This window comes from Artibeus jamaicensis, unplaced genomic scaffold (genome assembly GCF_021234435.1).
Source record: "Artibeus jamaicensis isolate MK-2021 breed Jamaican fruit bat unplaced genomic scaffold, CSHL_Jam_final scaffold_474, whole genome shotgun sequence".
NCBI lineage: Eukaryota > Metazoa > Chordata > Mammalia > Chiroptera > Phyllostomidae > Artibeus > Artibeus jamaicensis.
The window spans coordinates 45,844,983-45,868,425 of NW_026522046.1; the positions used below are offsets into that span (position 1 = coordinate 45,844,983).

Sequence of the window (23,443 nt, forward strand, 5' to 3'; positions counted from 1 at the left end):
GCAGAGGGGCAAGGCCGGCCAACAGATGATTGGCGAATAGAATGGGATGGTGGGGCCCTGTGATGTCCTCAAAATCGGGGCCATGCCGGTGGTCCAGGCCTGTGCCCCCTCAGTGTCACGGAGGTGTGGACGGTCCCATCTGTGCGAGTGCGCACCTCACCCAGGACGAGCCGCCTCTGGGCAGGCCGTGCAGGGCGCCCACAGGTGTCCCTCTTGCACCCTGGCTCGCAGCTCAGGCCGGGTCCCCAGCTCCGTCAGAAGCCTGTTTGTGTTGGAGGGGGGCGCATGGCAGGCAGGCAGGCAGGCAGGCAGGCTTAATGAAGGCCCTGGAGACAGCTCGGCTGTTGAGCCCACACCCCCAAGCCTGCGGGTGGAAGGTAGCGCCTCTCCTGCAGGGGCGATGGCTCAGCCCCGACCCGTAAAGCGTCCCTTTCTTTTAGTGACGCCGTGGCTTGCTTTGGTCCCACACTCGCAGAATAGGTTTCACCTCTCAAACAAGCCCGTTCGGCCCAGCAGAGGTGTGATGCCCATAAAACCAGCCTTGTTAGAAACGACTTATTCATTACCCCTGTTTTACGGGTCCACCCAGCCTTTGTGCTCTTTCGAGAGCTGGCAGGTAACAGAAAATGCAGTAAATGTGCGGCCTTGCACAGAGAGTCTCAGCCCGAGCCATACCTTACACAACAACGGGAGCCCAGGGTACAGACTCGATGGAGCGTCTGCCGTGTCCCAGGCATCGGGGACCTAGAAGCAACTGTGGCCATCGCAGATTTGGCGACCTGATCCCATCTGTCGTGAATCCAGAGTGGCCCTCTCAGGTCTGCTTTGGTCACTAGCGAAGGGCCAGGATATGTAGAAATTCATCTTGCTGGGCCCACGAGGCATCAAGGCCGGCCTGGGAGAGGCAGTCCCTCCAGAGCGAGGCCCCTCAGCCAGCCCCGGCCGCTTTGGGCTCTCTCCTAGCAGGTGTGTTGGCCACTGTCCGGGCGACCCTGTCCCCTGTTCTCTGCCCCTTCCTGGGCTCTGGCTGCTCTTGCTCCCGGGGTTGTGCTGGCAGAAGGTGCAGGAGGTGAGAGGGCTGGCCGGATTTCCTCTCTGCCCTCTCTGCCCACCGCCCCTGTGGTGGCCCTGGCTTTCCTGGTTCCGTTAAGCGTCCCTTTGGTCGAATCCTTTTGAATATGCCATCTGTGGCTGCAACCGGAGTGGTGAGTAGTAACTCACTTAAATGATAGCACCTTGTTTCTCTGTGCCACTGTCCTCTCACGGACTTGCCCAACCCTTCACTCCCTCCCCTGCCCGCTCCCCTCCCCGTCGACCCCTCCCCTGCCCCTCCCCAACACACCTATTTCATCACTATTTCATAGTTGCATATCATCACATGGAGTGTGTATTTTTCTCTGTGAGGCCTTCGGCGTTTTGGTCACAGTAAATAGGCTTTTGCTGTGTTGCTCCATTTTGGGTTGGGTCTTGGGAGGGCTGAGGGGCAGGGGTCGGAGCAGGGATTTGGGAAGCAGGCAGATCTGGCTTCATGGGGTCAGGCCCCGGCTCTGTGACTTATGTGTGGCGTGGGCACCGCTGTGCCACCCGAGGCACCCTGTCCTCTTCTGGGGATAGTGCCCTGGTGCAGAGGCATCGCTCGCTGAGGATTGGGGTCTGGAGTGTGAAGCACCCAGTGTGGGGCTTCTCGTGGGGTGGGTCCTACCACACACGCAGTCTAGTGTCGGACAACACAACTTAAAGTCTTGGAGCAGGAGACAGCGCCTGTCACCTCTCCGTCCCGGTGGGAAGTCTTGTCCCGAGAGGTCCCTGGAGTGGCCTTGCTCGGTGCTCTGCGGGTCGATCGGGAGAGGAGCCCTGAGGCAGGCTCAGTGAGGGCCCGGGCTGCCCCTCCGTGTCCTCCATACGCAGGACACTCAGTGGGCTGCGTGGTGGGCTGATCGCAGACAGGACGGGGAGCTTTGAGGACAAAAGGGGTCATGTAAAGTTGTCCAGTATGATCATCTTTTAGGGTACAGTTCAGCGACACTAATTTTATTCACAATGTTGTGAGGCCATCCCCACTGTCTGTTTCCAGTACGCTTCTGTCCCCCCAAACAGAGCTCTGCACCCATTAACCCATAACTCCCCAATTTCCTTTCCCCTCAGCTCCTGGTGGCCTCCATTCTGCTTTCTGTGTCTGTGGATTTGCCTATTTTAGGTGTTTCATATCAGGAGAATCATACAATATTGTCCTTTTGTGTCTGCGTTATTTCACTAGGCGCAGTGTTTTCAGTGTGCTTTCGTGCGGTAGCGTCTATCAGAACTCTCTTCCTTTCTGTGGCTGAATAGTATTCCGTGTGTATGCATTTCCCAGTTTGTTTATCCGCTTCTCTGCTGACTCCGTGTTGACACCAGGTTATTTCTGCCTTTTGGCTGCGGTGGAAAGTGTTGCTGTGAACATTGGTGTTCACATATCTGTTTGAGTCCCTGCTTTTATTTCTTTTGGGTACAAACTTGGGAATTGCTGGGTCCTGCATTTATTCTCTTTAACCTTTTGAAGATTGCCAAGTTCTTTCCCTGCTGTTTTGAGAGTCAGTGTCACTAGAGTCACTGTGCCGGATCAGACGGACCTGACTGGACAGAAGCATCACTCGGGGCCCCGCGGCAGATCTCAGGTCTTGCTGGCTTGCTGCCAGGCTTGGTCCCAGGCCCAAGAAGGACGGTCTCAAACCCCGAGGCCTAGGGGCAGAAGAGGTGACACTCAAAAGTCCAGCTGTGTCCCCAAGTAAGGAGGACAGCACTGCGTGGCCCCAGCCAGTTATTGGCACGTGGGAAAGAGTTCTCATTTCTTCCAAAGCACCAGGAAATTTGATAAGTGTTTTGATTTTTAAGTGGCAGTAAGTAGTTCAAAATGGGTGAGCCAAATGGAACATGTCCCCGGGTTCGATTGTCCGTTGGTGACGGTTGGCCTGTGTGTTTGTGGGGATTGACTGGTTTCACCGGTGTCACTGAAGTGAGAAGCCCCTCCGGGGGCAGTCATCCTGGGGTGACAGTGCTTGGGATCAGTGGCTGCTGGCATTGGGGAAGCAGCAAGGCAGGGGCAGGGGGAACCCAGGCCGTGCACGGAGGAGTCTGGAGGCAGGGGCGGGGCTGGGACAGGAGCTTCATCACGGGGGCCCCGCCCCGTCGGGTCAGGAGGCACTCACTCATCTCAGACCCTGCCCGCCACTGCACTCTGCTTGGTGGTTCAGAACGACAGTCCACCCTGGGGTTGCCGCCAGCACAGGAGCAGTCCCCGCCTTCAAGAGGGGCAGTCCTGCTCTTTGAGGAGGAGAGCCCTCCTCTTTCCACGATAAAGGTCCACTGTGCCGTGTGTCCATAGCACGTGTGTGAAGACTCTGAGCCGGCGTGCAGCGGGCTGCGGAATACATTTGTGAGCGTGGTGGGAAGAACGGGCGTTTCACTGGAGCGGGTCACCTGCTCCTGCTTCCTCGAGCGCATTGCACCGGGAAGGAGACACCTCTGAAAGGGCTCGTGCTCTGTGGCTTTGTGGGTTTATCTTCTGGGTCTCGCGTGTCTGGTTGCCTAGCAGCTCACAGTGTTATGACCAAAGCCTAACTGATCTGACTAGTTACAGTGAGGCCAGTGTGTCTGGGAGGCAGAAAACCTTCGTGGGTTTGGATGAGTCGTTTGGCGTTCCTTGGGAAAAGGACAAACAAAACACACACAGGGGTGGTAATGTACTTCCAGTCCAGCGCCGAATCAGGGGTATGGCTACGTCTCACTGACTGACTCTTCTTAGATGTGTACACGGGGCCGATGCAACAAATGACGGGTGTAGTGGCTCTTATGGGGCAGGACGCGGCGTGCGAATGTCTCTGGCCTTGGCTGCGCTCCCTGTGGCAGGTGTTGCCGAGTGTTAACTAACGACAGAGTAGCCCCTTTGGTGTATTTGCACTCGGTGTAGGTTTGAGCACTGATTTCCTTGGAAGTTGGGGTACCAGAGCTCTTTCAGACATTAGTGAATCTAGGGTCTCGTGAACTGTGGTTATTTTTGAGTGTTGTGCAAACTTGTTGCTATTGACACTTAAAAATCACCTGTAGGTGTAATTTACATTGGGGGAAATGCACCTACTTCGGTGTAGGTTGATGCACGTCTACGCCCCGAGTAGTTGCCTTTGCCGTGCAAGCCCGCCTCTGTGTCGTCACCGGTGTTCAGCCACGCCGGCCTCAGCAGTCGTCACCGGTCCACTCTCTTTCACTGTAGAGCACGCCGGTCTTTTCCAGAATTCCATCTAAACTGAACCATACGGTACACGCTCTCCTGGGTCTTTGCACTGTTCTGTCTTCTTCGTTTTGATCAGCGGTCTGTTTCTGAGCCTCATCTGTGTGGTTGCTGCGCCTGTATTTCATTCCTCATTATCGTTGTTCATGAGTCGAGTCCACTGTGTGGCTGTGCTGTGACCGACTTATCCATTCACCTATTGGGCGGAATTTGGGCTGCTTGCCTTTTGTGGGTGTTAAGAGTAATGTTGCTCCGACCATTCGTGCACAAGTCTGTGTATGGACATGTGTTTTCATTTTTCTCGGGTAAATGCCTAAGAATAGAATTTCTGGGTCATATGGTAAGTGTATGTTTAATTGGACAAGAAACTGCCAAACTGGTTTCCAAACTCGTTGTACCGTTTTCTATTCCCACCACGAGCTCCAGCCACCGCACACCTTTGCCAGCACCACATACTGTCAGAATCCAAAATTTTAATCGTTCCAGTGGGTGTGTAGTGGCATCTCATTGCGGTTTTCACTTGTATTTCCCTGGTGACAAGTGATCCTGGGTCTTTTCCACATGCTCATTGGCCATATGATGTTTTCTGGGGGAGTCTGTGGTCAAACTTTCCGCTGACGTCTCAGTTGAGTTGTGTGTGTTTCATAATTCTGTGTTCAGGATACGAGACTGTTTTCTCGATGTACGTCCTTTGTCAGACACATGTACTGAGAGTTATTTCTCCCAGTCTATTGTTTGTCTTTTATTTTTCCTAACTTCATCTCTGGAAGAGTCAGAGTTCTTAATGCTCTTGGTTTTTATGCGGGCCAGTTGTCCGTGTTTTCTTGGTGGCTGACCTGCCCCGTAGGGTGCGGGCCTGCCCTCACCTCTTCACCCATGAGACGTCGGCTTGTAGAGGGTTCCTGTTCTGTGAAATGTCTCACCTTCTGGTTTTCCTCCGATGGCTTCCTTCTGAAGCTGTTTCACTTGCTCCTCTGCCTTCTGTATTTTCTGCAAGATGGGAATGAGTTTTAAAGTTTCCTTCGCTGAGTTTAGTTGAATGCGGTTCTGTCTTTGGAGCTGCTTCTCTGTAGCCACAGGGAGCTGGGGACACACCCCCAATGTTAGCAGAGGCCTGGCACTTGCATGGAGATGACCCGGGAGCCTGGATCTGCGCTCTTGACCATGACTGACAGATTTTGGTGTGGTCGGTGCAGGCCTCTGGGGACAGGGACTTCCCCAGCCCACGGCTAGTCCCCTGGTGCCCCACCCCAGAAGGAGGTCTCGGAGCCCTCCGTGGTCTGGTTGGAGAGCAAGTTTCAGCCTCCGGTGCCGCTCCGAGACTCCTCGTGGCTCCAGGGGGAGGATGGAAGCTCTTTTCTAGGTTACGTAGGTTCCACCTTCCCCTACCTGGACCCGCACTGGGGACAAGGAGCACGTAGCCTGTGGGCACCCTGTTATTTTCCCGGCACGAAAGTGTGCTTCTCCGTTGTCCGTGGCCTGTTGGTGGCTTGGAGCTGGAGGTACTGTGGGGGCCGAGAGCCAGTGGGCTGTGGGTCTCAGTGCTTTGTCTTCTGTGACGGCTTTCAGGTCGGTTTTGTGTCTTCTCCTGGACAGGGTAACGAGCTTCCTTGTGGGCAGAGTATGAAGATTCACGTTTTCTGTAAAATGCACAGAGGGACTTTGGAGAGTAGGACAGAAAGTTTAATAATGAACTCTGCTCATTTCCTTGGATCCTGGTTTCTGGACAGGTTATTTCTACAGTACAAACATGCTTAGCATACTTACAGTCAATTACACAACAGTTTAAATGTTCAGAATACACAAATCTAGCTTTTTAAAAAAATATTTTAGAGAAGGGGGAAGGGAGGGAGAAAGAGAGGGAGAGAAACAATGACATGCAAGAGAAACATCGATCAGTTGCCTCCTCCTGTACGAGCCCCAACTGGGAACTGAACCCACAACCTAGGCACATGCCCTGACCAGGAATTGAACCCGTGACCTTTTGCTTTGCAGGATGATGCCCAGTGAACTGAGCCACACCAGTCAGGGTGGATCTAGCTTTTCTGCTCACGAATTGGGAAGTACTTATGTCACCTAAACGGCATCTCCAGGAAAAGCTCCGGTCATCTGACATAATGCGGAGTTATGACCTTTCCATTTTTTTCTTTACGACCCAGGAAATCTGGGATCCTCTCATGCAGTGGCTGGGGAAGCAAGCGGGTCCTGGTGGAGTCATCAAATCCAGCAAGCTCTCCCTCAAATTTGTCCCCTCCTGCACGTCTGCAGTAGAAGTCACACCAGCCGCTCTACCTGTGGTGACCGACACGACGGCCTTCTCATCAGAACACTTCGACTTGGAGATCTACCGACAAAACCTGCGGACAAAGCAGCTCGGAAAAGTAATTCTGTTTGCGGAAGTGGCGTCTAGCACCATGGATCTTCTGGATGGGTGAGTGGTGGGCCCACGGGGTGAGTCCAGTTGTGCAGAAGGGGCTCTCTGACCAGTGCTGGGGTCAAGGGACAGACACGTGGAACGGGAACTCTTCATACACCATTAGCAAGGTAGGCGCACCCGGGCCTAGAAGCGTTTAAATGCAGGAAGAGAGCTTCAGTGAAGTTCTCTGATCACAGGTTTGTGTTTTAAAGAATGGGCGGCTCCTGGGGCTCCTTGTAAAACCAGGCCTTTTGGAGTGTCCTGGGAAGAGCACTGTGAAAAGACACTCGAGCAGGTTGCACTGTTGTTTGGGTTAGCGTTCTGTTTTTGCGTCGTTAGAACCAGCGGTAAACATTTAGTTTGAGTTATTTTGCAGGGTGTCAGGGTGGCAGATTCGACGGATGTGGAAGCTGTGCTCAGTTGGAATCAACTGAGTTCAGTTGGAATCGAGCGGAGCTCTGCACTGGAAAACCTGTTTTGGTCCGTCCCCCTCCAGGACATTTTTTGAGCCCTCTGTAATCCCATGTGGACGTTCGAGATGTACTCTTATTGAAAAACGTCCTGTTTATTCCTTCTGTTTCCTGGACTTTGATTAAAGGTTAAAAAATGGAAAGCAGATGAAAGGGATTTTTTGAACTCCCAAATTAGTCAGTGTTAATTAATACTCTTATTCTGAGGTAGTTTAAAAAGTGGGATTATAGAGAGAGTGAATAAGAAAAGCATCGTCCCTCGACCTGGAACTAAAATGTGAGGAATGTAAGAGTTTCCCCCCAGAGCCAGGTTCAAAGTTTCTGGGCACTTTCCCCTGGGAAACTGCACAGTGAGATGCATAATCCAGCTTATGGGACATATGGAAATATTTTGGCCTTTCTTCTTAATAATAATTTCTGGAATTTGATGGCATGTTGATATCAAACGGGAACTTGAGGATTTGACTCTCCCAGTGCAAGTCATAGGAGGGGCAGCTGCGTGCTATGGAGGCTGGAGGGAAGTGTTGTGTCCGGGAATTGGCAGAGAGGGGCGGGGCGGGCGGAAGGGAGCGGGAGCCCTGGTAGCTGCTGAGCTGCTCTGCCTTCTCCCTGGCGCTCCCGGCCTCTCCTGCCTCCGCTCCCCACCCACCGACCCCAGCCCCTCAGTAGAGACGGGGCCTGTTCTTGTAGGTGAAACAGCTATTACTTGCTGGTGCAAACCCGTGATAATCTTTTGCTACTCAGCCGAACATTCTGTTATATCAAGAGGGTGACCCATTATAATTACACTTACATAAATTTAAAAAAAAATCAAGACCCAGCATTTAACACAAGATTTGAGGAGGTGAAATGCAGACAGAAGAAACGTGGGCGCTTCCAGACCATTCTGGCTGTTTCCGTGGGCGTAAGTGAAGACTGTTGTATGTTGGATGATCTTGAAACATCGGATGGTGCTCTCTGAGCCTGTGTGGTGGCCACGCGTTACCAAGAAGCCGTGAGCGCCCTGCTGGAGCGGGCGGCCGGGGCTCCTGCGGGATCAGGTGCTCGGGTTCCTTGTACCGCGGGGAGTCCGGGTTTGGGGTGCAGCGAGGGGTCCTGTAACCACACTGCTGCTTGGGTGCCCTGCACTGTCGGTCGGCTCCTTTCTGCCATCGGCCTTTCCATAAAAAAGTAAAATTCTGTCTGAGGCAGCGTGGACTGTAAAAGTGTGTCGCTGAGCTTATGACAGTGGCCTCGGAAACTTCTACAGATCCAGAGTGTCTATTTTGATTAAAAAAAAAAAACTATTTTAACTTTTCTGAGGGCACTTGTTTCCCCCCTCGCCTGGCCTCTGGAGGGCGCAGAGTAAGACGGCTGTGACGGGTGGTGGCCGGCCCGCTGCTGGCCACAGGGTAGACGTCGAGTTGTTCACCGTGACTTTTCCTTAAGAGAAGGAACTTGAGGAGGTCACCTTAGTGCCCAAATGACCTAAAATTGTCCACAAAGGGACTGTGAGATAAAGGAAATATATGCCTTATTACTTTCTGAGCATAAGACGAAAACACTTCTGTAGCTAACACTGTATTTGACCCCCACGGAAGCCCACCTTTTGGAAGCACGGTGGGGTGGTAATGATAACAGCAGTTGTAGGCAACATGTATTGAAAGCTTTTGTCTTCCAGACGCTGCTTTTATGCTCCTCGCACGTATCACCTAATTGCGTACGTCATCTTTCAGTGCCTCGGGTCATTTGTCACCGGAGCAGAGTCGGGCCTGGTTGTCACAGCAGTGTGTGGAATTGTCCCTGCTCCTGTGCGTTGATAACCATGTTTGGCACGTGGCCTCAGTGGGTCCGCTGGGCAGGGCAAGGAGGACTTTCCACACCACGGCCTGGGTTTGCTCCACGCTTCGTGTTGCTGTAGGTGAAATGGGGACCCTCGAATCTCCCTGGGTGGGCAGTGGAAGGGAGAGACTCCCACACTGGCAGTGGGTAAGTTCCTGCCGGTCTGGTCTGTCCATCTGGCAGCCTGGCTTCTGCTTGTTGTGGTTTCTTGCCCAGTGTCCTTGGGGGTCTTGACTTTGCTTTTTTAGGGAGAAGGGGAGTTTTAACCTTACCACCTCTGAGACTAGCATTGGAAGGGATGGACTTTTCACGTCCTCATGGGTTTGGGTACCGTTTTGGGGGTGAACAGTCATGGCCGTTTCTGGGAGATAGAAGTGTTTACAGCTTTTGCAGGCCTCTGGCTGGCTTGCCCCAGCCTTCCCCTGTGAGTAACCGTCAGAGACCCGGTCTGGACAGAGTGCTCTGTCTCCCCGCCGCCGCCCGCTCCGATCTGGTGGCAGCTCCCTTGGGCCGAACGAAGTGCTGGGCTTGGGTGGAAGGTGGCCTGTCGTCACTCGTTGGTGTGAGGCTCCTGGGCGTCCGCGGTGAAGCATCCGTCTTGTCACTTGCTGAGGCTGCAGGGACAGCCCCAGAAGCTCCGGCTCAGATGCTGACAGACTGCCCCTCTTTTATCAGATCTGTGTCGCTCTGAAGACTGGTCAGCGCAGGGAGGCCGTCCCTCTTTCATTGACCTTTACGCTTCCAGTGCCCAGGACTGACAAACACCGCCCTGTGCATTTTCAGAGCTATTTCCTATGGTGACGCAGCCTCTACCAGACACCTGCTGAGCTGCAGACCCTCCCACGAGACAGAGGCCGGCTGCATGACAACGGCAGTCGTCAATGGTGGACCTGTGACACCCGTGTCCTTGCCACCTGTCCCGCCCAGATGCTCCCTTTGGGCAGCAGGTCAGGCCTTGTTTCTCGTGGCTTACCGATTCTGTGCCCGAGATGCAGACCCCACTCAGGTGGCCATTTCCAGGCCGGTTAGGATTAGGCTCAGCAGTGTGAGAGAGGTCCCCAAATGCAAGTGGCTGCAGCAGGCTGGACTGAGGTGGGCGGTCTCGGGCCAGCGTGTGGCCCACAGTGCCAGGGGCCCAGTGGGCTGCTCTGTCACCCTCAGCAGGTCCCATGGGTGCTGTCATTTTAGCCAGTGAGCGGGGGAAGGGCCAAGAAGGACATGGCTCTGTTCTTTGTGGACTCTCTCTGGTGGTTGGTTCCATGTGAGTAGCCTGGACAGAGCTCCCCAAGGTGGCTCCTGACGTTTGTGTTCGTGTCCCAGGGCCGGGACCTGTGGTAGTAGCATGACCACATCTACCTGCAGAGAAGGCTGGGAGATGAGTGGGGTCTTCACACGCAGCGCCCACAAATCCACGCACCCTGGGGCCCCCGTCCCAAGGAGGAGGGGGGCGGGCACTGGCCTGTGCAGTGGCTCCAGAGTCCGAGGGGTTGGAAGTCGCAGGCGGAGGAGATAACGCGTTGAATGGAGACGTGAGTTTTGTTTTGCTGCTCTGTCGGTGTCCCTGGAGCTGCTTTTCTTACGTTTGTGTAAACCTGGGGGGTTGGGAATGTCTCTTCAGACGAGCATTTTGAAGGACTCTGTGGTTTCTTTAGCGACTGCAGACCCAGCCGGGCTGCAGAGGCCTGGAGGCGCCCCGAACACTTGTGCCTGCTGTGTGGGCGTGTGTGCAGGGTGGGTGGTCGTGAGGCCGTGGACCCCACCCTGAGGATGCTGGTGCTGCGTTGGTGCCTCCGCACAGGGGGCAGAGTTCTGGGAAGAGCCATGAGCGCAGGGAAATAAATGCAGGCGTCGCCTGCTGAAAAGTAAATCAAGGCAATTGGAGGGCCTGTGCCGCCCGCGTCCCCGCCAAATAAAAATAAAAGTGAAGACCGCGTGAGTGACTTCCCTTCTAGTCTGACTTGGCTGTGCCCCCCACCCAGGCTGGTGAGAAGAGGAAACTTCACGGTGCATCCCTTCTCCGCTCACTTCCTCTGACATCGGTTGCTGACCGTGGACTCTGCATTGTCTACCCTGTTGTCCGGGAACACCTTCTGGGTGCGACACCCACCTTTTTCTTTCCATGCCGCATCCTGGCAGGCGTCCCTGTGACCTTTTAGCTGAGCTGGTGGGACTGGGTGGGTTCAAACTAGACTGTGGTCCATGGTCACGTCCTCCAGCCGCAGACCCAGACAGCCACCCACTCGTGTGTGCCATCGCGCACCCGTTGGATCTCGGGGAGTCCGACCAGCCCTCTGCTGTGGGGGAGGCGTGAGGCCGGGCCCCAGGCTCAAGAGCTCAGGGGGCCTGAGCTGTGGTGGTCATTTGGAAACGTCTCTTGTTCGACTTACTGTGCCTTCTCCATAGCTCGAGCCACGTCTCCGTCAGGTACCGCAACCCTCCGTGTGCACAGCGGAGCGCGTGCTGAGCCCAAGGTCCACAGCCTTGTTTGTATCAGTTTCCTCCACGTTCTGGCACGTCCTCGATCAGCTGGCCATGGGGTGGTGGCTTTCATTTGGGAAGAAGAGTTCATGTTTCTTTATCAAGTAAGTTTGTTTCGTTCACATTGATTAAGTCCCTGCTTTTTCAGGCTTACGTTTGCCTTCATCGTTCCTGGAAGAAGTGTGATGGAGCATGTCCTGGGTGCTGGGCGCTGGAGGTAGACCGTTGGGGAAGAGGCCCTGCCTCGCCTCACTGCGCGTGGGAAGGAGCCGTTCCTTCCTGTGTTTCTGCGCACCTTCTCAGTGCGCTGGGCGCGGGGCAGAGGGAGGTGGGCCCAGCAGGTAACGAGATGCAGGGAGAGAGCGAGACTGGCCAGTGAGTTTTGGGCACTTACTGCTATGTGCCCGGCTCTGTTTCTGGTGCCACAGAGCTCAGTCTGGCAGGGAGAAGCTGGGACCGAAGGTGTTACCACCAACTTGCTCTGTAACCTCAGCAGCGTCGCCCCCAGGCTTTGCTGAGGCATCAGGGACTCCAGGTGCTCCCCGTCCTTTGTCCAGGTGACACTCCCAGGCCAGCATCTGCTGCGGAGCCCGCCTTTGTCTCCCGTAACCTGCAGCGGGTGTCTTTAGAAGGCTGCCGTGGTTTTCCGACTAGCCTCGTGGTAGTTCAGGAAACCTTGTGTGAGAGACAGTTGAATTCTCCCACCAAAGGCGAAGAACAAACACACCCATACAATCGTTTTAAAAACCATTTGGGGGCAGTTGCATCCAGGAGAATAGCCACCATCATGTAAGAAAGGTAGTATTTTTGTTCCAGAATTCGGGGCCATTCCCAGCGTTTCACTCTCCGCATGCGTGTCTGGTCAGCCCCCAACACCTCTCCCCCCTTTTCTTCTCTTCCGACGCGGCCCCCGCCCCTGCTGCTCCGCACCCTCCTCCCCAGTCCAGGCCTGTGAGGACAGAAATTGGGCTGGAACTAATTTAATGGCTGAGTGACCTCACAGTAGAGAAACAGCCGGATCCTAATAGGGGTCTTTGTCTGCATTTTCACCCTGGCTGGTAGCATGCCAGTCAAGAGTCAAGCTAGAGACACAGGTGGAAGCGATTAGACCTGTCATAAAGTTTGAAAAATTGATTCTGGAGGCGAAGGGAATAGATTGAACTTGACAGTGTTGTCCTAAAGATTCTAAGGGAAAATTCTGTAGTTTAATTTGAAATCCCTTGATTATTCATTAGCTCTCCAGATGGCTTTTGTTGATGTTTTACATATTAATGCCTGTATTGTGTTATTGATGTTCCCTTAATGTGCCCAAAGGTAATGAGCAAAGAATAAATACATGGGTAAGTGTCCCCAATTAATGGGATGTTAGCGTAATTGGGGAATAAAGGGTTTTCAAGATGTTGATTGCTTTGGAATAATTAGCATGAGCTTTTTTATGGGCCAATTTGGTACTTTTAAAGTGAAAATTATGGGAGAATTTTAAAGAAAGGTTCATTTTAACATTTATTCCTAAGCGAAGGTTTAGGACGTAACCCCAGCCTTTGACTCAGGTGGTCAGACGACAGGGATGTTCTGGCAAGTTCTCCATCAAGTGCTTTTCTCGGGTCCCAGTTCAGCGCCTGGTAAAGGTGACCTTTCACACGCCAGGCCCCTGGAATTGAACTGTGAAGTGGCCTGTTCTTTTCCTCCGCGTTCGCCGTTTGTGTTCTAGGATGTTTCTACCTTCTGTCACTGATTTTTGAGTGTAGGGTAAACGTACCGTGACGTGTGCCGTTTTATGGTGCCCACAGTGTGTCTATTTAGAAGGCATTGCAGTGGACCCAGGGCTTCTTATCTGTCTCTCTCCACGCTGGACGTCACTGACCTTTCAGTCAACCTGAGAGGCCCCACGTTTCCCTGCGCAGAAGAGCCAGAGTGAAGAAGGCGTGTGCCACGCTGCTGCCGTGAGTGACAGGCACCCCCTGCAGAGAGGCGCGCGGCCACGGTGCGGCTCGGCGGGGCTCAGGGCGGCAGGCGCCCTTCTCTGGGGCCCTCCGCCAAACCCCCCAGTTCAGCTCTTGCGTGTTCTCGGGGGTGGCGGGCTTGCCCTTCGGAGCGTGCTCCAGACTGTTAGGAAGAGACTAGATGTCGTGGCTGCTTGTCCTTTGGGGGAGGCATTTGCAGAAACTGCTGTTTCCCCACTTCACTCATTTCACACCACCGAGGATCTAAAATCCTTTAAAAAAAATCCTCACCCAAGAATACATTTATTGATTTTAGAGATAGAAGAGGGGGCGGGAGGAGAGAGAGAGAGAAAGAGGAACGTCAAAGCGAGAGAGAAACATCAGTTGCCTCCCTTATGTGCCCCAACTGGGGATCGAACCCTCAGCCTTTTGGTGCACAGGACGATGCCCTGACCAACTGAGCCGCCTGGCCGGGGCAGGACCCAGTATCTTGGTTTGACCTGGGGGCTGAGGTCTTTGGACGGAATGTTGCTGCCCCAGGTTCCGCCTTTTTCAGCAAACCAGTAACGTTCAGGCCTCACTTCCTTGTCTGTATGATGTAGCTGGTAATAGTCTCTGCTTTTTGCTTTTCTTTTCCCTTTTAAGGTCAATCAGCTAATGTCTCTGCGGCACCAGCTGTGTGCCCAGAAGGGCGGGCCCCAGCCCGGCCTCACCCCCAGGAGCCTGCATTCCACCCGGGGCCTGGGGGAGGCAGCGCACTCTGTCTGCAAGGGTCTTAGCCCACGTTTATCGAACTCTCGTCACTGTTTGCTCTCTGGGTGTGATTCTTTCTCCGTTGCCTTCTTGACCGCTCCTCCCCAGCAGCCCTGGAGTGCGCAGCTGCCGGGCGTTGTCTTGGCACAGTGGGTGTGGGGGGGGTAAAATTTTTGTCGGAGGTCATGACAGCTGTTTGCTGACATACTAGAGGCGTGATGGCTCATCACTGGTTACGATTTTACAAAAAAATGTGTTGTTTTAGTCCAGCTTTTCCTGAGAGAGAAGGAAACATAGTCAGTGGTTTGTGGGTATGTGTTTCCCTTAAAATATGTGGAACCAGTTCTCTCTTCACCAGACTTTCTCTTTATAAATCATAACATTGTATCATTTTTGTAGCCGACAACAGTCCATTCTGTTTGAACGGTTGGGTCTGTCCTTGGGTACGCCTCACGGGGTTCCCGCACCACCCTCCATGCTGGATGGAGTGAACGCATGGGGTGATATCAATTTAGCTTCTTGAATTTCTCTAAACACCTCAGATATTTACTACTCTGTGGAATTGCTTGATTATATACATATATTTGATGGTCATTTTGTCAAATGCCTCTGTCATATTAAACAAGTAATAAAAGACTGCAAAAGGAATAAAGCAAGAAAAGGTAAAGAAAGCAACCAATAAAGATGAGAGTCTCTGAAAGTTTTTTCCCCCCAGTTCACATTTATCTCGGAGAGAAAGCCGAGGGTGTCTCTGTGGTTTAGAAGTGAGCTGAGTCTCCTGCGGTTTTCGGTCTCGTTCTAGAGCGCAGCAGGCCCCTTTAAACGACCTTGGAGCGCCCAGAGGATGCTTATGAGGAATCTGGCCGACCCTGGGCAAGACGGCGTGGGAAGCTGCCAGCAGCAGCCCGGCCCTGCAGCTTCGGCAGCTGCGAGCCTGGGGCGAATGCCGTGGCTTCGAATGTCAGGGTGGGCAGACGGTAGCGATGCCCACTCATAGGGTGGCCACTTGACTCACGAGGGTCAGAGGGAGTAGTGACCTGGAGTAGGTGGTCGGGAGGTGCTGGCTTCACCTCCTCTCGGCCCACCCACTAAGCCATGTTTTCTCCAAGTGGGGGCTGCCGGGAGCCTCGGGCTTGGAAACGGCAAGATTCTAACGCAGTGTGAAATGAACGACTAGAGAACGGGATTCCTAAAGCTCGGTCCTGCCACAGCGTGGATGGGCCAGAGGACACCATGCTAAGTGAGAAGAGTCAGGCGGAGAGAAGGGAGTAGTACTCTGTGATGTTACTTCCATGTGGACTCGACAACAGTTCTGAACCCAGAACGAAACGGAGGCTACCGGCGGAATGGGGGGGCACGTGGAACAGATAGTGCCGAAGGGCATGAACGTGCGGGGAGGACAGGCACTTCGTACCGCCCCCAACACCTGAGAGGCGTGGCGGGCTCAGTCCCGGACACCGCAGGAGGGCGGGTGTTCCAGTAAAGAGTCAGGGACTTCTCGTTTCTCACTGCATGCAGAGTGATGCTTACACTCTGCTGTCGTCTTTTAAGTATGCAATGGCATTGTATTTAATAAAACAGTGTATGTACTTTAATGGAAAACACTTCATTCCTAATAACTGCTCACTGTCCTCTGAGCCCTCAGCAAGTCATGGCCTTTTGCTGGTGAAGGGTCTTCCCTCAGAGTTGGTGAAAACGCGGCATCTGCGAAGCACGGTAGAGCAGAGCTCAGTAACGAGGTCTGCGGTAAATGGGTTGCCAGTATAGTGAGTAGAGACGACAATGTGGTATTGTAACAGTCGAGCTTGCTAAGAGACTAGAGCCTAATTATTCTGCTCAAAAGAACCGATACTCTTGTAACATGATAGATGAGCTAGTTATTGCTACAATGACAGTCATAATATTCAAATGTATCACATTAACGTCTACACCTTCAATTTATTACATATCAAATATACTTCAATTAAAAGACTAAACACTCCTCTAAAGGCAGAGAAAACCCACCTAGTGTATGAATTAATATCAGTTTCCAAGTGGAAAAATGTTAAATATTCCTAGAATTTGGTGGTCACGGTAATCCAAGTATGCCCGCTCACCTGCGTCCATGTGGTGACGAGGGAGAGGCTATGTTTTGGTAACAGTCTGCACATGTGCCGGATGACCGAGCAGATGTCTTCCCCGCCCACTCCGCATCCCTCTCCCCGGTTTCCATCTCTCTCCCGACTCTGCTCTGTGACTCACTAGAAAAACTTCTGTTTTCCTTTCCAATAAAACACTTACCTGCTTCAGAGGTGAGGGTTGATTTGCTTTCATCTGCCCCTTTAAAATCTTTTACACACCTACCATTTGGCCAAACACACTCAGAGCTCTGAAAAACCCTTGTTTCTGCTTTTTGTTCGGAGAGAAGCATGTTCTGTTTCTGCACGAGGGGCATTCCGTCACCGTGAGATCCCCAACGCCACATTTTTTCTGCCTTGCACAAGGAGTCATTCATCATTTTCACTCTGCTTGGCTCTCCCACCAGAGCATTCAAATTAGTGAGAAGGAGAAGGATGAAGTCATTGCCTGGCAGAGGAGTGTTTTCTTGGGATGTGGGCAGGGGCGCGGAGACAAGAGGAAGGGGCGGGATCGTGGTGAGGTCTCTACCTGCCTCCCTTTCCGTCCTCTGGCTCCAGGGAGCACGCGGACGCCCACGGAGTCCTCACGGTTTAAGATCCGTACAGAGTTTACCTAAAGCCAGAACCGCCTGGTGGGGCAGTCGTGTCTCGGACCCTGGGAACTGAGGCTGTCACTCTGTCTTTCTGCTGCTGACACACAGCTGTGTGACTCGGGGTGACTCGCCTGACCTCAGCCCATTTCCTCAAGAAGGTCGTTCTAGATCCATGGCCTGACTACTTTTTTAAACCAACGGGCCCCTTTTCAAATGAAGCACCTCGCTGTACAGATGGGGCCGGGGGCCCTTCTCAGAGCTCAGGTTCCTCAGGGCACCAGTGTCACCACCACTGGCCAAGAGTGTCCTTCCACCTAGGACACTCAGGCCCGGCTGAGTGGGGACAGTTATATCTTTACACCTGACTGGCTGGCTGGATTGTTTCTTTTTATACCCTGCCTTGTTCCAAGGATTTAAGTTTATCTCTTATAAGTTCTTTCTGTTTCCTGTACAATGAAAATGGAATTCATTGTGCTTCTTGGTTGTTATGTGTCATATGTAAGCTATTGATAAAGGCATGTTATTCATAAAACTCAGCACCATTCAGAGTTTTGCGACTTCCCCAGGCCAACAGTAGCGAGCACCCCATACGTGGGGTTCCCTCTGGAACCCAGGGAAGCCTGGGTTGTGAATCTCAAATGGGGAGCTTGTCTTCCAAGAAGTCAGTTTTGTTTTTGTGTAGAAGCTCAATGAAAATACCTCCTGAAGCTTTTGGTTTCTGGTTCGTTCCTTCCATACTCATCTTCCCTCTCCTTGTCTTCTTCTTGTAGCAAAGTATAAGTGTCTCCATTGGCCGAAGGTCATCAGAGGCCTTCCTGGAGCCTCCCTGCAGGCCCGTGGAGATAGCGCACCATTGAAATCTTATCGGCAGCCCTGACCGGTGTGGCTCAGTTGGTTGGGCTTCATTCCACGAAGCAAAAGGTTGCTGGTTTGATTCCCAGTCAGGGCACAGGCCTGGGTTGTGGGTTTGGTTTCTGGTCAGGGCATATGTGGGAAGCAGCTGATGGACGTTTCTTTCTTGCACTGAAGTTTCTCTCCCCTTCCCTCTCTTTAGAAATAAATACATAAAATATTTTTAAAATATTGTAGGCAGTTTTGTTTATTTGTTTGTTTATTTATTTATTAACTGTGGCATCTGGAAAAGTGTCATGAAATAGACCAACATTTCTCAGCATGATGTTGTCATCATTGGCACAAACCGAGGACTTGACATCTGCTAAACCAGAAACAGGGGGACACCAGAACTCGGCAGCCTCTCAGGTCTGCGAGGCGCCCCAGCTTCCCGGTCGGTGCTCTCTGTGCTGCTGTGGGCGTCGGAGCACCCGCTGCCGAGCAGCTTCCTGAGGTTCGTTTGGTCAACGAGTATTGATGGAGCCCTTGTACGCTGAGGCAGCTGCGTCCAGGTGTCTTACAACGGCTCTCTCCCCCGAGGCAGGTCCCTGGAAGCCCACCCTGTTCCATAGAGGAGGTCCAGCCACGGATCCAGATGGAGAAAATGCCACTTTCTCTCAAATGAGAGCAAAGACTTTTGTTAATTAGTTCAGACAGCTACCATTAAGACAGTTACGGTCAGCTAATTAGTTAAAACAGGTATTTGAAGGTAACTACTGTGGACTCCTTAGTCCCCGTGCCGCCTTCTCTAGACATTCCCAGTCACGTGTATTTCTTCCAAGGCTCGGGGCTCTGAGGACCACACGCCTTCGTAGAAAGCTAGTCAGGGTACATGAAACCACTTAAACTTGGTTTTTTTTTTCCAAAATATTATTCAAGTATAAGAAGATTCTTGTTCATTATAGAAAAACTTGGAAATATACTAATGAATAATAAGGAAAAGAAAATCATGCATAACTGTACCATCTATAAAAGATTATGTTAACCTTTTGGTATATTTTCTTCCAGTCTTTTTTCCCTCCTATACAACATGGATAAATTACGGTTCTATTACATAAGAAAGAAGTATTTCCCATGCAATCAAATGGACTGCTAAATAGGTACCTTTTATTGGGTGCAGAGAGTTTGACCATAAGTTACTCAAGCAATTTTCTACGAATACATTCCTGTCGTCTTCAGTACCTATTATAAATAGTAAGCATAGTTCTTTTTGAGCTAACAGTTCTGTATAATACTTTAGTAGCCTCATTACAATATTTATTTTGCAGAAGATAATTGGAAAATTATAAAACAAAAGCAGACATTGATAGAAGTTGAATAGGATGAGGCTAATATGTTATTTATAATATTTCATAATTCTGTCACTGTTACACAGTTATCTCACATTATTTCATCATGTCTCCAGAGAGATGACATACCTCAACAATAATGGTTAACACTAATCAGGCTTTACCTTGCGGCCGGTCCCGTTTACTATGTGTATTGCATTTTCCCCATTCAGTCTTTACCAAGACCCTGTGAGACAGGTACTATTATAGTTCCTGTTTTAAGACATGAGAGAGCTGTCACTTAGAGGGTTGAAATGCTGTGACCAGAGCCACACAAAGAGTTAAACGGTAGAAGCATTGTCTCGATCCTTAATTCTTTGCTCCTAATACTATGTTACGTCCAACAGATGCTTTGCTGAAATCTTCATGCACTATATCCAACAGCTTCCAACACCCATTTACATTTTAATCTTGTTCCAAAAGGAATTCAGGTTAGCTGACATGCCTAATTTTTGGTGATTTTCTTAATTTTTTTAATGAGCTGGGTGCTGGAAAGGAGTATAAGGGGAGGTCTAAGTAGCCCCTGTTGTTAACTTTACTAGTGGGACAAGTAACTTGCTTGTTCCTCTGTACTAATGTCTGTAAAGTGTGGACAGTAGCACCTGTATTAATGAGTTGTAATCTGGATTAATTAGAAGCATATATTTATTATATATAGTCTCTCTACTACACTGGTTCCCAATAGTAGTACTTTCCTTATTTCCTTGAATTTCAACTGGGATAGGACATCTCTAGTTAGTAAAATTTCCTTTGAAAATTAGAATGGCATATTTTCTTTAGCTTGTGTAGTTCACAATAACCCTTCAAAGATCAGCCATAATGAATTTATTTATATTTCTTTGTGTTCCCAAGTTCTGGGAACTTGAAAATAGATCAATTATAATTATCCAATTTGAAGAAGAGAGAAAAAGATGGAGAAAACCCCTGAGGCTCAGGAGCCTGTGGGATGATACTAAAATGTCCAGTATATGTCCAACTGGACCCCCAGAAGGAGCAGAGAGAATGGGGTGGGGGGAAGCCATTTCAGGAAGTAATGGCCAAATGGTTCGCCGATTTGATAAAAGACATAAACTCACAGGTTTAAGAAGTTTAACAAGCCCCAAGCAGGATAAATAAATATGATGAAAATAGACCTTGGCACATCTATAGTTAAACTGCTAAAGACCAAAGATAAAGGGGAAATACTGAAAACAGCCTGAGGAAAACAACACTTCACATACAGAGGAACTACGAATTGAATTACCAGAGATTCCTCATCAGAAATTATGGAGGCCAGCAGAGGGTAAACAATATTTTCAAAAAGGCTCAAAAGAGAAAAAAACAACAACTTGTCAACTCAGCATTCTATATCCAGAAAAAAACATGCTTCCACAATGAAGATAGAATACATTTTCCGATAAAAGACTACTAAGACAATTTGTAGTCTTAGTGCAGATCCGATGTAATACACTTGACAACAGCTTCGAGGGCAGTGGTGAGTGATAAATGGGTCTCTATGATGGCAGTATTTCTACCTCTGGTGAGAAAGGTGTAATTACGCTCAGTACATGTGTAAATTAAGCATGTATAATGTAATCCATAGAATAGCCACTAAAAACATAAGGCAAAGAGGTGTAGCCAAAAAACCGACAGATAATCAAAGTAAAATATTCAAATAATCCAAAAGAAGGTAGGGCAAAAAAGGGACAGAGAAACAAGATAGAAGGAAGAAGACAAACGAAAATGATCCGAATGGTAGACTTAACAATTACATTGACAGACAATGGGGCCCAGCATCGCAGTGAAAAGGCAGAGACTGTCAAAATAGATAAAAAAAAAGAAGAAAACCTGAGTGTGTGTTGTCTTTAACATACATTTTAATTATAAAGACACTTGTAGATTAAAAGTAAAAGGAGAAAAAAAAAGATACAGCATGCATACAGTAACCTTAACAAGGCTGGAGTGCTTTTAGGAATGTCCAATAGAACAGACTTTAAGACAAAGAATTGCAAAAGGTAAAGAGGGGTGTTTCGTAATGATAAAAGGATAAAGTCATCGAAAAGACATACGTTCATAGATATGCATTTACCTAATAACAGAGCCTCAAAATACATGAAGCAAAAATTGACAAAATGAAAGAGAAAAATAGACAAGTCCAGCATCGTAATTGGAGATTTTCATACCACTCTCTTAACAGATGGTAGAACAACTAAGCAAAACCGTGGAGGATATGAATAACACTTGTCAATCACTTTTTTAAAAAACTTAAAAGATTTTATGTATGTTTAGAAAGGCGAGGGGATGGAGAGAGGGAGGAGAATGAACATTGATATGTGAAAGAAACAAACACACTTCCAACTAGCCCGCAACCGGGCATGTGTGCTGACCAGGAATTGAACCAGTGATCTTTCTGTTTGCAGGGTGGCACTCAGTCTACTGAGCTACAGCAGCCAGGGCTCAGTCGCTTTAAAAAAATTGGTGTTTATAGAATAGTGCCTCCAGCTGAAGGCACATTCATTTCAAGTGCAGCTGGTATATTCATCGAAGCAGAGTATACGCTGGGCGGGAAAACAAGTCTGCACAAGCACAAAAGTAACTGAGATCACATAGAGTCCATTCTCTGTCCATGATGGAAGTCAGTTACAAGCCAATAAAAAAAAAAGTGTCTCAGAAAATCACCAATATCTCAAAATTAAACAATAGACCTCTAAATAATCCACGGATCAAAGAAGAAATAACAAGAAAATTATAAAATATTTTGAAATTAAGAAACATCTATATAGAGATACCATATCAGAAGACTCAATATTATTAAGAGGCCAGTTTACTTTAAATTAATTTATGAGGTCAGTGCAAGTTTGATCAGCATCTCAGCAGGGGTTTTATAAACTGAATCTAAAATTTACATAGAATTTATATAAGATTGCAAGGGTCCTACAGTAGAGATAATTACTTTGAACAGGAACAAAATTTGAGGAGTTATCACCTGACTTGAAGAATTACTATAAACTATGTTAAGCAAAGCTGCGTGGCATTGGCATTAGGAAAAAAACAGTAAGTAGAACAGAATATCCCCAGAAACTGACCTGCCCTTAATTGGCCATTTGGTCTGGACACAGGTGGCAAAGCTCTCCAGTGGACAAAAGGAAGTCTTTCTAACAATAACTAGATATGTGCTCCATATCGGAAAAGAAGTGAGTCTTGACCCCTTCCTCACATTGCACACTAAAATTGATTTGAAATCGACCATAGACCTAAATACAAAAGCTGAAGTTATGAAGCTTCAAAGGAAAATGGAATATCTACATGACTTGGGAGTAGGCAAGTTTCAGGTGTGCATGGTATATTCATCAAGGTAGAGTATGCTGGTTAGGAAAGCAATAATCACAAAAGAAATTAATAAATTGGACTTTATAAAAATTAAAATGGTCTGCTTATCAAAAGATAATTGATTTTTAAAAATGAGACAAGCCACACACTGGGAGAGAAATGTCTGCAAAACGTGTATCAGACAAACAGTGTTACCCACGATGTAGAAAGAAGCTGTACGAGTAACAAAATGACAGACAGCCCAGTGAAAACATCTGAACAGCCCTGCAGTGTGACGCCAGCAGCACAGTGAGGATATGAAAAGATTTTTAACATTTTCTGCCTTTCAGGAAAGTGCAAATTAAAACCAGAATGAGATACCTCCACACGACCCAGCAGTTTAGCTCAAAATGAAAAGACTGACCACACCGAAGGTTGGGGAGGATGTGGAAGCAACCACAGTTCCCAAACAGCACGTCGTTGGTGGGAACATAATATGCTGTAATCACTTTGAAAGAGGCAGTGTGGCAGTTTCTTGTAAAAGTAAACATGCACCTCCCTTCCGACCCAACAGCCCTTATTTGCCCAGGATAAGCGAAAATATGTGTCCACACAAAGACTTGTACATCACTGTTCACAGCAGCTTTGTTTGCTGTAGCCGAACCCTGGAAGCAACCCAGGTGTCCATCAGCAGGTGAATGGAAACATTGTAGCGTATTCACACAGGTGAACACCACTCAGCAAGAAAAAGGAATGGACTGCCGACACATGCATCAGCTTGTATGAATGTCTGAAACTTCATGAACAGTGAAAAAAGCCTCCCACAAAAGTACATACTATAGGATTCCATTGTACAGTTTTAAAGCAGGCACGTCTAATCCATAGTGGGAGGAAGTTGGGAGAGTGGTTGTCTCTGAGGGAGTGGGGTGGAGATCGGCGGGGAGGGGCTGTAAAGAACCTCCTGAGTGATAGTGTTATTTATTTTGATAGGGGTTTTGCTAACACAGGTGAGTACATGTGTCAAAACCCAGCAGATCTTAGGATGTCACCACCGGTATGTTTTACATGAAAGCTGAACTCC

General features: G+C 49.6%; 1 protein-coding gene across 7 annotated transcripts in view; it reads left to right on the plus strand.

Annotated features, from left to right (window-relative positions):
- HLCS (holocarboxylase synthetase) overlaps window positions 1-23,443 on the plus strand; it is a 167,506-nt gene that overhangs the window by 45,724 nt on the left and 98,339 nt on the right. For all 7 annotated transcript variants that reach the window (XM_053657920.1, XM_053657919.1, XM_053657918.1 and 4 more), the window contains one exon: window positions 6,424-6,695. In XM_053657920.1, coding sequence (XP_053513895.1) covers window positions 6,424-6,695 — 272 coding nt within the window. The remainder of the gene's footprint in view (window positions 1-6,423; window positions 6,696-23,443) is intronic.